Source organism: Siphateles boraxobius, unplaced genomic scaffold, assembly GCF_051911475.1.
Source record: "Siphateles boraxobius isolate OS27281-9 unplaced genomic scaffold, OSU_SipBor_1 229, whole genome shotgun sequence".
In the NCBI taxonomy this organism is placed as follows: Eukaryota; Metazoa; Chordata; class Actinopteri; order Cypriniformes; family Leuciscidae; genus Siphateles; species Siphateles boraxobius.
Window position 1 is genome coordinate 168778 of NW_027508843.1, and position 15500 is coordinate 184277.

Consider the following 15500-nt stretch of genomic DNA (forward strand, 5'->3'; position numbering starts at 1 on the left):
ACATTCAATTACCATCACTAGTCCTATAAAAATCCATTTTGTAGTTGTATATCGTCCCCCAGGTCAACTTGGCAGTTTCTTGGAGGAGCTTGACGTGCTACTCTCATCCTTCCCTGAAGATGGTACTCCTCTCGTAATTCTTGGAGACTTCAACATCCACCTAGAAAAACCTCAGGCTGCCGATTTCCACACCCTGCTTGCATCATTTGACCTCAAACGAGTATCTACTGTGGCTACTCACAAATCAGGTAACCAATTGGACCTTATCTACACACGCTACTGCTCTACGGACAATACACTGGTCACTCCACTGCACACCTCAGATCACTTCCTCCTCACTCTCAACCTCAACCTGCCTCAGAACACAACACACACTCCTCCACAGGTCACCTTTCGACGGAACCTACGATCACTTTCACCCTCTCACCTATCCTCTTTGGTCTCATCCACACTTCCTCCACCTGATCAGCTCTCAACACTAGATACTAGCAGTGCAACTGATACTCTCTTCTCCACTTTAACATCCTGCTTGGACAACTTCTGTCCCCTTTCCTCCAGGCCAGCCCGCGCCACACCCTCTGCCCCCTGGTTATCTGATATTCTCCGCGAACATCGTACTAAACTCAGGGGTGCAGAGAGGAAGTGGCGCAAATCGAAAGATCCGACAGACCTGGGTCTTTATCAATCCCTCCTCTCTTCCTTCTCTGCTAATATCTCTACTGCTGAAATGGCTTACTATCACAACAAAATTTTCAATTCTTCTGACTCTCGCATGCTTTTCAAAACCTTCTCCTCTCTTCTTAACCCTCCTCCTCCTCCTCCTTCATCAACCCTAACAGCTGACGATTTTGCCACATTCTTCATAGAAAAAACAACCACCATCAGCGGCCAATTTACCAATCCACAAACTGACACACACATTTTACCAACAAACGCACAAATTCTACCCTCCTTCTCTCTACTTTCATAGGCGTAAGTCTCTAAACTCCACCTTTCCAATCGCCCTACTACCTGTCCGCTTGATCCAATCCCCACTAATCTACTTCAAGCCATTTCTTCCTCAGTTGTACCCACACTCACGCACATCATAAACACCTCTCTTCACACTGGTACTTTTCCCACAGCTTTTAAGCAGGCTCGAGTAACCCCACTGCTTAAGAAACGCAATCTAAATCCAGCACATCTAACAAGTTACAGACCGGTATCTCTTCTTCCATTTGTCGCGAAAAAACTTGAACGAGTTGTTTTCAACCAGATCTCCTCCTTTCTTACACAGAACAACCTCTTGGACAACAATCAGTCTGGTTTCAAGAGCGGACACTCAACTGAGACTGCCCTGCTCTCAGTAATTGAAGCTCTGAGACTCAAGACCAGCTTCCAAAACCTCAGTCCTCATCCTGCTGGATCTGTCTGCTGCTTTTGACACAGTTAACCACCAGATCCTCCTGTCAATCCTAAAGATGAACGGCATCTCGGGAACTGCACTCCAATGGTTCGAGTCTTACCTCTCAGGTAGGTCCTTTAGGGTGTCGTGGAGAGGTGTGGCATCTAAGACCCAACATCTAGCTACTGGGGTGCCTCAGGGCTCAGTGCTTGGACCACTCCTCTTCTCCATCTACATGACATCACTAGGATCTGTGATCCAGAAACATGGCTTTTCCTATTATTGCTACGCTGATGACACACAACTCTACCTCTCATTCCAGCCTGACGATCCAACGGTAGCTGCTCGTATCTCAGCCTGCCTAACAGACATTTCTGGCTGGATGAAGGACCATCACCTTCAACTAAACCTTCCGAAGACAGAGCTACTTGTGGTCCCGGCCAACCCAACACTTCATCACAACTTCTCCATTCAGCTAGGCTCGTCATCCATAACTCCATCAAGGTCAGCTAGGAACCTTGGGGTTGTAATTGATGATCAATTGAAATTCACAGACCACATTGCTAGAACTGCCCGGTCCTGCAGATTTGCCTTGCACAACATTAGGAGGATCAGGCCCTTCCTTACAGAGCATGCTACACAACTCCTTGTCCAAGCACTTGTTTTATCCAGACTGGACTATTGTAATGCTCTCCTGGCTGGTCTTCCAGCTTGCTCTGTCAAAACTCTACAATTGATCCAGAATGCTGCAGCCAGAGTAGTCTTTAATGAGCCGAAGAGACACACGTCACTCCTCTCCTCACACAATTGCACTGGTTGCCAGTTGCCGCTCGCATTAAATTTAAGGCACTGACGTTTGCCTACAGAGCAACCACTGGCACTGCTCCCTCTTACCTAAACTCATTACTTCAGACTTACGTGCCATCCAGAAACTTGCGCTCTGCTAGCGAATGTCGTCTTGTGGTACCATCTCAAAGAGGCACAAAATCTCTTTCTCGGACCTTCACCATGACTGTTCCCTGTTGGAGGAATGATCTGTCTAACCCAACCAGAGCTTCTGAGTCAGTAGCCACTTTCAAGAAACTGCTGAAGACGTATCTTTTTCGGCAGCACATGATTCAGTAATATAACACTTTCTCTTCTCTTCTATTTTATTTAAAAAAAAAAAATGCACTAAAGTTAAACTGAGCGGGGTTATAGCACTTACGTATTGTTGTCCTACTGTTAGTTTAACTGCTTCTATTGATCTCATTTGTAAGTCGCTTTGGATAAAAGCGTCTACTAAATGAATAAATGTAAATATACAGTATTGTGGGCGGGAGCTTGAGGTCTGATTGGTTACGACAGTATTTTGGGCGGGAGCTTGAGGTCTGATTGGTTACGACAGTATTTTGGGCGGGAGCTTCAGGTGTGATTGGCTACGACAGCAACCGTCATATGGAAAACGTCATATGGTGTGACACTGTATCATATGGTGTGATTGTTTTTCCAAGTAACACCATATGATATATTTGTCACACAATATTATATAGGCTACACCTTTTTTAATGATAAATAAATAAATATTCAAAACATATTGAATGAATTTAGTGAACATTAAATTACCTATACAATTAATGTATTTCTGTTCAGTTTTATGCTTAATTTAACCATGTTTCACCATATTTGCAATGCTTTGCATATTAAAAGATGCAATGTTTCGTCTGTCAAGCAGAAATGTCAAGTAAAGAGAGGACACAAAAATAAAGGGAAAGACTCAATTCTGACCATGCAAGGAGAGAGAGGAGGTCCTGAGGGAAAGGAGGAAAAGTAAAGAGATCATGTCAGTTCACACAGAACAGACACATATTATAGGGATGAAAGTCTAGGCCACAACATAGTGTAACTTCAACACAGGATACTATTATCAAGATGGTGAAGCTGAAAGGAACGAAAATATCTTAAGATATTTTTCATTACCAGATATAAAGAGAAGAAACAAAAGGGAAAGCTCAAGGCATTCAGTGTGCAGTCTCTTCCTCCTTCAAGACAAGAGAACAAGAGAGATGCACAAAAGAAATACAGAAAAAGAAAAAAAGAAGTCTGAGCCTGAGCCTGACCCCTCCATCTCTTGAAGCATCACTGATGAAGATAAAGCTGCGGCACCAACAAACAACAGCCCACCAGAGCCGGTTCTCCAGCTGAGAGTCTACAGGCGTCTGAAGTGTCCATGCCAAACAAGATGAGAGATCAGAATGATAAAACAACTTAAGAGAGATAAAAGGCAGAATCAGGTACTTATGAAAAAACTGAAAGAAGAACACTCCAAAGCAGAAAGATGCAGGAAAAAATGTGAACGAAAAATAGAGCAAAAGCCTGTTAGTGAGAAGTTTAACCACAAGCAGCTAAAAAATTTGCCATTTAGAGGATAAAAAGGGTTGAGGCTTTTCGGCAATTACTTCCTGGAAACAAGGACAGAATTGGAAGAAAAGAGAAGAAACGAAGAAGGATCCTAACAAGTACACTTAAAGACCTTCACAAAGTCTTCAATGATAAGAGTGATAAATTGCACAGAATGTCTTACAGGCCGTTCACCAGATACCTCGGATCGCAACACCTGTGCATGCCATCCACATGAAGACATGACTCTTTCAAAAAGAGGACTAATCACAACAAAAAGTCTTTCGACACTGCGGTCATCCGTGACAAGCTGGTGACAAGAATAACTTCATCTGGCAAAATTAACCAGACTGCATATTTTACAGCTGTGATCAATAGTTTGCACAGTATCCGAGCCAGAACCTCTTCACGGTCCACAAGCTCTCTCAGATCCGATGGCTGAAGTTCAATACCGTCTGAATGTTTTCGGGTTTCCAGCTTCAGCTGATGTTTAAAGATCCCATGTGATACACATTTTTGTTTTTGTTCAAAGATTCATTGGATAATTAATATGCAAATGATACATTGTGTATTTTTTACTGTATCTGATTTTACTAATACTATGAATATCTATGAATTTTCAATCTAAAACATTCGACTAATTGTAAATTGATTATATTTTTACTTTTTAACAATTATAATTGTTGTTACAACACACACCTCCTCTAATTTTAAAATGTTCATGTTGAATGTTCATGAAGTGAGATGGTGTTTGATTTACTCATATTTCTGAGTTTCTAATCATTTTAAAAGTTTTAAACAATGTTAGTATGTTTGATGATTTTTAGTCTTATTAATGTTAACTGAATTTAATTAATTGAATGTTTAATGCATATAAAATACACTTTTTTGCATTGACAAATTGTGGTGTGCTGCAGTTCATCATCTGGTCTGACATTCAGAATTGTGACAATAAAACTACTTTCTTAATTATAAATAATGAAAAAGTCAACGGAACACAAGAGAAATAGTATCAGCAAGAGTCACAAGCATTTTGATAGATTTAAAACGGGGTTTAACATATTAATCTAAAATATCTGGACAGGCTGAGGAGAGATGTCTTCCTTTACGTGATGATTTATAAAAAATAATACAAAATCTAATGAATCTGCACAACAGAAATGTTAAATCTTGAGATAGCAATGATAAAGATTTATGGTGAAGTTAGTTAGGGAGAGTATATCCCATTTTCATTTTATATAGAATAACTTTTATGTCACACCATGACAATTTTAGGCACGAATGCAACAAATTGGTGAATAAATCCAATTTCAACAAAATCTAATAGACCACATATATTTTTGGAAATTCAAGAGACAGTACAACACAACTCAATATTTTTGAAGTAAAAAATAAAACTTTTTTCAGGCTTACAGTATATGTCAAGCATTCATGAGTTACCAATCTTGTGCCAAGAATGGTTTTTGGTATCTCTAAAGATTTGGCAAAAAAGTGAAAAAAATAAATGTGAGTATTTTAGATCAAACTTCAACTATGTTTGGTAACGGATCAATTTTTTTCTTTTTAATTTTTATAATGTAATGCCCTTCAGAAGCTACATTACTCACGTGTTTCCAAAAAATTTCTTATAAAATATCATCATCATAGACATCAATGCACATACTTGCATGTTATCTTATTTAGATAGCCAGGGGAAATAATGTCAGGTCTTATGAGGACAATAAAATCATTCTAATTCAGTGCATTTATGTCGTGATGAGACGCTCATTTGGTCTCTGAATAATGTGCTGGAGGACTTGTTTTTTAATGGGAATAGGTTGAAGGTATAAGAACAGATGTTTTTGTTTGAACATTATAGAAAACTGGAACAAACTCCTTTGAAAAGGGTTTTTCTGTGCCGACTGATGTTCACCACCAGCCGTCACTTGCTTTATTTCAACACTGAAGACAACAGTACAATTTACTCCGATCAGCCTGTTCAAAAACCTCTTCTCGAGCCTCAGTGAATGTTTGCGGTGAATCAGAGTTTAAATCAAATATATCATCTAAGCCTCATCAGGCTTTTTTAACACACGAATGAAAAAGTCATTTACTACTTGCAATGTTAATAAATCACATGCAGCTTTAATAGATATTTTTGTGACTTTTCCATCAATGTTATCAAAAGTTTAGCAAAATTACTTTTAGCAGTTACATGAACTGGTCTGACTAGTCTTAAATTAATTTTGTTTATATTTACTTCAAGATTAGTCATAACTTTATAACATTAGTAACATAAAAAGGTTGTAGATTGGTCTAATTTGAATCCAGAAAGTGAGAGATTACACCTTGGTTAACTGCTAGTGGGTCAAACTAGTTCTTAAGACACCATCTTAACATAGCTGTTAAAATTATGCAACTATTACATGTTATATATTATTCAACAATGCCAGCTGCTGGTTACCTCAACTGTTTAAAGTTACAGGCTAAATACGAGTCTGTTTACTATAAGAACAAAGGTACAAAGTAAGTTACCATAGTAAACCTGCTACAACAAGAACAACAATCATTCGGCTGACCAGCGAACTGTATTCCTCTTTTTATGGAGGTTTTGTTTAGCTAGTTAAGTCTGGAAAGCAAGTAAACATTACACCGATCTGGTTATTTTTTAATCCAATAACACACACAGTGTTGAAGTGTCAGCATGTACATTATCCCCAAAACAGACTGTAAACACAGCTAACACGACAGCTCGACTAGTTCTAGCCCTCCTCACGGATGCACGCAAGCTTGAGCTAACATTAGCATCGATGCAGTCAGCTCAAACAGCGCTTTAATTAAGTGTACATGTTCCTTTAGTGCAGGCGAGTGACATCTGAAGTGTGTGAGGGGAGCATTTACTCAATCTGCAGCACACGAGTGTGTTATTAATATCATTCCGCCGCAATCACTCCTGCAGCAACACACACACGCACACACACTCACAGAGGAATACTATATCCGGGGACTATATACGCGCGCTTCAAATGGCTTTCTCTAAACTTCTACCCCATTTTAGACATGCACTACGCACTTAAAAACAGTTTATGGTGTGAGGTTTTTATTTGTGAGACTGCGGTTGACTTTACCGGTTTCGCTGTCATCTTTAACCCTCTGTTTTCGCGGCCGGCCCCGCGGCATAGTTCCAGTTTAGAGCGGGTGTAGTGTGAGCGATTCGGATTCAAAATGGCGGCGGGTTGAGCGAGCCGAGACAGAAGCGCCAGATCTGAGATCACACTGGAGGAACTGCGACACCTAGCGGACAGATTCGCACACTGCACTGCGTGTGTAACGGACGACGACAATCTGTAAACAGTCAATACATTGAACGTACTTGGAAAATAGGTTACATTTCATGACTTGAAATAGATTTTAATGACTTTCTATGTATAAATCACCTTTCATATCGAGGAATATTCAGCGAAATTTAAAAAGGGGCGGAGCTACAGGGATGCCGTTAGATGTTCGGTGAATGGGCGGAGCTAACAATTACATCCTTATCGAAAATTAGCATAGTTTTATTAAAAATACTGTTAATTTATGCCCGATAGTTTTTCAATGTGTCCCATGTTATGTTTTATTTAATGATTACAGCCATTGTTTAGCCAGTTTATCATTAGGATGCACTCTCCAAGTAGCCTAAACGAGGAGGGTAAGTTAGGCAATAAGCTTAAGAAATTCTCTTCATTTCCTGATAGCAGGGGCGTAGAATTTAGTAGGGATGCTAGGGACGTGTCCCTACCAATATCCAGTGACACTGATATACATCCCTAGCAATACTTTCGATCAAAACTTAAAATATATTTATATATTGTTGTCCCCGTCCCCACCAATTTCAAAATCAAACCTACGCCACTGCCTGATAGCAATCAATAATAGAAGTGATCTAAATATTAAAACACATATATATTCTGTGGAAGTCGTACTAAAAAATAATCGGTCCGAAATGCAAGGAAAATGATGTTATGTAGCCTATAATATACCATTATGTATTTCCATACCGCAAACATTATTTTATTATCTTTTCTTGTAATATTATTTTACTTTTTAACTTTTTTTTTAAATTCAATTGATACAAATAAAAACCCTGATTCATTATTAGACATTGACCCAGGTCTTCACTCGTGTGTGATATTGTCCTCAAATCTCCCCTAGATGTGCTTCTACAAACTAGGACATTTGGTTTGAAGGTGAAGTATAATTCAAGTTTACATGCACATCTTCAACAGCGACCTTTAAACACACACCCCACATGATCTGGACCCTGGAAACTCCTTTTATTAAAGGAATAAAAATGGTTATAGAACAGAGGTGTCAATTCCAGGGGTCAGAAAGTAAAAATCCTGCCATATGTTTATTCCACCCATTAACTCAGCCAGCTGATTTCACTAATTAGTTCTATCTCCTGGCTGAAAAACTGAGCTAATTAGCAAATCCAGGTGATTGGAACAAAATACTGAGGAGGAATTTTACTTTCTGAACCTGGACTCTACACCTCTGTTATAGAACCACGGTGAGAGTCTTTATATTCATATATTTCATCTCCAAGTGTTTGTGCAGGTCATATGTGGATATGTGGATGAGAGCGCAGCGGCTCGCTTGTGCACACACTCACTGTCTGTATCGGTATCGGTCTCAAACAAAACCCAGAGGCGGCCTTATGCATCCAGGGGCCGTTTCAATAACTGATATGGGGCCATATAAAACATACACACAATAGAGCAGAAAAAGCAAGGATTCCTGTTGGTTTGCATCAATGGTATATTATTTTATTACGTGCATTTTCAGCTTCATGAACAGGCAGCTCAACATAGAAATCATCCAACCTTATTTGATTAAAACTATATACAATTATACAGCGTTTTACGTTGGAATAAGCCTCGCCCTTTCACGGACGGCAACTTCTCTGCTTAATTGATTAGCGCAGTATATTTCCAGCTGTCTGGGCTGACATAAAATAAACAGCTCAAACATCCCCTCAACTTAAATTATTACCAAAAGCAAAGAAGAAAACGTGTCTGACTGACACTGAACTGAACTTATCATAAATACAATGATGGGCTCCACGTTATCTCAGCATGATGGACATCTCACCGGGCGTAGATTTCACCTGATTCCACCCTGTGTTTGAGTGCTGAATGCCCTGATAAGTTCATCTTTGTCCAGCGATTTTGTCACCTCGTGCTCAGTTGAGATCTGAGCGAGAGCTGACCGCTCCTGGCGCATTGTTGGCCTCAGGTGTGTGTTTATCAGCCTCGAGCGAGAGAAACTCCTCTCTGCGCTGGCGACAGTTACAGGCACTGTCATCGTGAGTCATGAGCAATGCTGAGGTTTGGATACAGTTCAACTAAATTGTTTCAGTAAATGAAGCTCAGGATCTGCAGATACGCAGCGTCCACATCGTTTCTATGTTTGCGCAGCTGTCTTCGAGGGTTTAACTTTCCAAGGCCCTTAACCATTTCCTCTCTTCCATAAATGAAACCAAACAGACCATGAAATGTCTCCATCACCTTAAAGCGCTCACTAGTGGCTGTAATGGCAGAGAACAGTAGTGGGAGGAAAACCCCTCTCCTGAACCTCTCCTCGGGTGTCAAGGATAATATAATCCTGCTCAATATAATCCTGGCACCAAGTGTGGTTTAAGTATTTAAATAGCCCTAAAACGCCCCTAATACGTAGCCTAACACTAAAATCATAGACTGTCTGTCACAAAGCAAAATAACACACACTCGTACACACCTTTTTTTGTTGCATGATGGACCAGTGGGAGAAGAGCTTGGCCGACAGCAGGAGCTGATAACGCAGCACTTTCACACTTCCATCGCGTGTTGGATATGGCCTTTAGGGTCATCTGTGGTCTTGAAAATCTCCCATCTCTGTGTGGAGGAGCTGAACAGGGAGAACAGACGTTATCATACGCCTGTCCCCTGCATTTTTCGACATCCAGGCTTAACTTCTCCAAATGCTCCAAGAAGAAGACCTCTGTTAGCCCTGCGCCTGATGAGGCTAGCACTGCTAGGAATGCTGTCCAACAGCAGCCCGGCACCGATTGGGCACTTGTTTTACTCTTTGTATTATTGCTTCCACTGTCTTGTGTCCAATAAGAGTGATTGTAACGATGGTTCAGTGTGTGGGGATGAAAGAAGACAAGGGTGTTGGTACGAGTCCCCAGTCCTTCTCTCTCTCGCTCTCTTGCACCAGCCGGCGTTTATGCGGTCTCCCCACGCCAATTACTGCAATCAGACACAGGTGTTCGTCATTTTGCACTTGACCCACTTACTCACCGCTCGGCTCCTCCCTCACTCTCCCGCTGCAAACTCCGCAAAACCACGCCCCCTCATCACAGTGATCAACTCGTTTTGTATCGTTTTCCCCACATAATGGTCAGCAATGTCTTTAGTCTCCGCTCGTCTGACGTGCTCGCTCATCGCTGGGTCAAACTCTGCAAGCATCTCCACCACACCTAGAACGTTTCCATTGTTTGTTTCATGTAGGATGGAACTGTGGCCACGGAAAGCAAGGTTTCGTTCTGCAAGGTGACAGACTATTGCAATTAACCTTTTCATGACTTTTTTTCAACATTTGCATTTGTTGAGGGGTATTGTCTCCAGCTCGCGCCAGCTGTCCATATTGGCACGGTGTGTATTAGACTTTTCCTGATCCTGGAGTGTGAGCGTGAGTCGTTCCCACATTCTCAATCCTCTGTGAGTGAGACTACTCGTCCGCTTGTCGAGTAGGGTACAGCAGTAACAGGAGACTGAAGCGGATCATTTTGAGTACACTAACCATGACCTGCGGATCTTTTCTCCATTTTTCCTCTTCATGAAATATTGGTTTCACTTTTTTTTGATGGTCTCTTTAACACATTCTGTTGTCTATAAGTAACATTGCACCTTCATGTCTACTAACTCTCATTAGAGTATTATTAGAGTATTAGTAGAGTATTAGTAGAGTATTAGTAGAGTATTAGTAGAGTATTAGTAGACTGGTAGGGTTAGGGTTAGAATAAGTTGACATGTAGTTGCAAAGTTACTTATAATCAGTGTCTGTTGGAGGACCATCACAATAAAGAGTTTGCAGATATTAAGCAGAGAGTCTACTAATACTGTAATGAGAGTTAGCAGACATGTAGTTGCAAAGTTACTTATAGTTAACGGAATGTTCAAAAGGGACCATCAAAATAAAGTGTTACTGAAATATCTGTCCTTGGTAAAACGGCGGTGTGATTGGCTTTGTGGGAAGTTAAAATCCTCTGAACGGGGCCGCTCTTCACAGCATCGATTGATTGGTCATGGGCAGATGCTCGGGCAGACGGGTCTGTCTCTGTGAACGGGCTTTCTCCCTGGCGTCTCATCACCCGTCTCACTGCTGTGAACTTCATCCTCATGCTCTTGTTCTACTAACAATATTTGGTCCTCATTATTGGCAGCAGTTTGAGTTGAAGACGGATAGTCTGTATTTTTCAGTGACGGGGGTTCGGCCGCTGCTGTCGCCGGGAGGGTTACAGATGCTGGACCAAAGAAAGAGGTCACTTTTGGTAGACTGAATAAAGCTTTTCTTTTGTTGTCCGATATCTTTCGGTTTTAAGCACTACTGACATATGTTTCATTTTCCTCTTAAAATTATTTTCCTGTTCAAAATAACATTTTAACTTAACGGCAAAAAAGGCAAAGGTATAAACTACTGGTATTAAACTTCAGATCACTTAAGCCGTTCACGGGGGCGATAAACGTCGCCACGGTAACCGCGAGTTCAACCAATCAGAGACGTCAGTGTTATGCTTAGGATTGTGGGTAGTGTAGTATTTCTCCAGAAGATCGCAAATAAAACACGTTTTTCTTAAAACAAGGTGGATTTCGTACTGACTTGTGGTTTTTATAGGAGCAGAAACTTTCGTTTCACAACCTCGTGTGGTCAGTCTAACTCGGATGGTTTAGACATTATGGCTGAAAATCAATATCCAATGGAGAAAATTTGCCGGTGTTTTGGAGGCCCCTTGGAGGGCGGGAAACATAGGTAAGGTGTCAAAACCCCAAATAGTCCATTCAAGTCCCTGTATGAGTCACACACTTCATGTCCCGAGATGACTTTTCTAACTGAGAAAATTGATCTCTGAGTGTTGCCACCAACAAATGCAGAGATTCTAGCAAACGCTGTGCAGTATCTGAGTTTATGTCACGCTTCTGCTAACCTACTCGGCACAGTATCCCATAGATCTGCCATTACTGCAGTCTCCAATTTATCTAAATCATTGGTAAGTGATTGTGTTTTACTTCCAATACCGATGTCCTGCACAGATGCTGGGTATTAGGAGCCCTATTCTGACAGACCGCAGGACAACAGCAGGATCCCGGGCGTGGTGCGGGATAGCTCCTCATAGTTCACGGTCCGTTGAGATGGGAAAATCCTCTGCCGGCTGCACCTGATCCTCCGACCTACGTGTACTTCTATTTACATCCAATATTTGGTTAGGGAAATATAAAACCTGTTTACCGCCTTTGCTCACATTAGCTGCTGCTTGAGTCGTATCGTTGAGGCATTGGTTTCGCTGCGAGTGGCTTCTGCTGATGTCTCTGTTTCTTCATTTAGAAGAAAAACACTTGATATCGAGGTACTTTTTCAAGGCTGGCTATGTGTCGTGTTATTTTCTCTTTTTTTAATTTACGTTTTGCGGGCTCGACTCTGACTGGGGGAGGGGGTAAATGCACTGTGACCTGACCCAATCGCAATTCTTTATGCATATAGTTAATATTCTCTCTGTATATATTTTATCATTAACTGTTCATTTTGTATGTGCATCTCTTCCAGCAAAATAATATTTATACAAAACATGAAAAATATTTTAAAGTCTAGTAATTATCTTAATCACTTGGTGCCCCAGGGCACTCGCCCAATCCCGTCCATGGATAATCCGGCCCTGCTTACAATTTACGATAAATGTAATAAAATCTGAATAATCTCTCGCTTTACGGATTCACTGGTTATTATTTTGTTATTGACGTTCTACTTATCCAGTCGAAAAATCCACTTGTCCCGGACAAGCATTAATGTCGAGCCCTGGGATATTAAACATTATACAGTAATAACACAGCAAAATTGTGTGCATTTAACAAACCAATGAATAAAATCATGAGAAAACTATAAAATATATACAAAACATATAAATGCGAAATATTGAACTTCATCGAAGTGTAACAACGTATCTTTGATGGAATCTGTTATCAAAGATCTCCATAACCTGTCACGGTACAACTGTGGAAACCCAACTCAGATAATGTATAAAACACTCACGCTCGCCCAGTGGCCCAGTATTTCCATTTATCCTGATTAGCTGATTATGATCAAGATGGTGTACATAACTACCAGCTGTCCTCTGAGAAGACCAGGCGATCAGCTGTTTCATAATCGTAACTCACTCAACTCAACTCAACTCAACTCAACTTTATTTATAGATCACTTTCAAAACCACAAGTGGAACCAAAGTGCTGTACAGAAGGTATAAAAAAAATAAAAATAAAAATAAAAGTAAAAACAAAGACATAAAAACAATGCAAACATATGACATAAAAACTTACAAGTAACGCAAGTAACATGCACAATGTAATCACATTACTTTAAGTTAATGCGAATTACCTTATAATAACACAAATACAGTATTTACAGTCATGGGCGTCGGAAGCAAAACAAAGTGTGGGTCCTCCCCCAGAAAAATGTTACTGGAGTAAATGCCATTTCATGTATTCTGGTGCCTTTTAATTAAACGAGTAAACTAAACTCCGCTTCACGTCGTGCATTAAATGCACAGCTATCTGTGGATCATCCGCTGCTGATACCATGGACATTTGCCCGCATTGACAACTGAAAGCCGTTATTGATGTTTGCAACGCAATATGTGACTGGAAGGGTACAACGGGCGGTTGTTGTCGTCAGTGGCGTCTCGGTGAGAAATATAATGATTCAGCAGAAATGGACATTAATTTATTAGGGTATTCCTCATGTGGAATGGATTTGACTGACGGCGCTCTGAAAAGCGAACAGACATGCGCTGAATTAGAGACGGTAAAAGTGAGTGGGTCCAATATCATTGGTCTTAAAAAGTGTGTGGGTCTTGTCCCTCCCATACAGTATACAATGGTTCCGACGCCCATGTTTACAGTCAAAAATGTAGTACTGCAGATTAAGTATTTTCAAAAACAACAGTCTCAGTAATAGTTCATGGTGATGCTTGATGTCCAATGTAATGGACAGATGATTAATCAGAATTCAGAATCTAATCTAAATCTAATCTAAAATCTTGTAAAATTTGACTGAGACTATGACTCATTAGATATTGCCTGATGCTACAAAAAAAAAAATTTGTACCTGCAAGAGTCTCCTAGGATAGAAGGAATTGGTGGATTTTCTACAGCAACTTGGCATTTCTGACTGGCCATCGGCCATCTTGGTTTGGAGGGGGAATTGGCAGTGAATGATGATGCACTAGTGTCCACTGTAGAGGTTAATGTGCAAATATGCCATCAAAACCCATGCAAATGCAAGAAAATGCTTTTTGAACAGCTGTCCACTGTAGTGACCTCAGTGTGAAAGTGCTCACAGAACCCATGCAGCAAATCAGGCCTGTGGATCCATCTGTGGGTAAAGAGGAAATTACAAATGAACCATGAACATTTATGATAATCATATCAAAATAAGCATGCTTGTTTACGTTCATTTCATGGATCTTGCTTTTCCACAGATTTGACATTCAAAATGAATCAATGGCAAGTGCCTGGCACCCAGTGACATCACCAACCCTAGAATTTACATAAACCCCGCCCCCTGAACACGATTTATAGATTATCATGACAGAATATGCTAATCAATTTCTTGAAGATAACTACACATAAGCTGCATAAATTCATCAACTAACATTCAGAAATATCCTGTTGCTTCTACATGTTTTTCACTTCTTCTCGAGTCTCTCCATCTTTCTGACTCCAGTTTGAACATAAAAGGCTAAAAGTTTTTGAAATTTGCAGTGGTGTTGTAGCTCCGCCCCCTGTGCAGGGAGCACCAGCTCATTTGCATTTAAAGGGACACACACAAAACGGTGCGTTTTTGCTCACTCTCAAAAAGTGACAAATTTAATATGCTATATAAAAATCTCTGTGTGGTATTTTGAGCTAAAACTTCACATACACACTCTGGGGACATCAGAGACTTTACATCTTATGAAAAGGGCATTATACCACCCCTTTAAAAAAATGATGATAAAGCTAAAATAAGTCAAGAATTAAGTAGTACACTGTACCCGGTTTCTGAAATTTCTTGTATTTTACTGTAATATGTACAGTAAGATACTATAAAATATGTATCTATGGTTGAAGTGGCAGTTAATGCATGGACAAAAGATGAACCGGTAACTCAGCAAAAAGGTTAGTATATTATTTCTATTTTATGTAAAACAAACATTTTCAAATGTTTTCACTTATGTTAACAGCAAACTAACATGATTTACCGTTTTGTTTTCATCGGAATGGTTTTGGTGCCTTTTTCCCCTGACTGTTGGCCGGGTCGCTGTCACAGTGATATAGGAGTTCACCTATATTAGCCAAAATATTGTTTAGTTAAAACGATAAAAAAAAAAAATGTTTGTGTGTCCCTCTGCCTCTTTAAAGCAGCACCAATTAACTTTTCCTCTGCGGTCGCCCTACAGGTTGGAAGCGGAATTGTCCATTAC

At 40.3% G+C, this 15500-nt stretch overlaps 1 protein-coding gene across 2 annotated transcripts in view; it reads right to left on the reverse strand.

Annotated features, from left to right (window-relative positions):
- LOC143747571 (zinc finger protein 236) overlaps window positions 1-7003 on the reverse strand; it is a 107041-nt gene extending 100038 nt beyond the window's left edge. For both annotated transcript variants that reach the window (XM_077240403.1, XM_077240402.1), the window contains exon 1: window positions 6871-7003. In XM_077240403.1, the coding sequence (XP_077096518.1) occupies window positions 6871-6922 (52 nt within the window). In that variant the 5' untranslated portion in view covers window positions 6923-7003. The remainder of the gene's footprint in view (window positions 1-6870) is intronic.
- Window positions 7004-15500: the final 8497 nt, after the last annotated feature.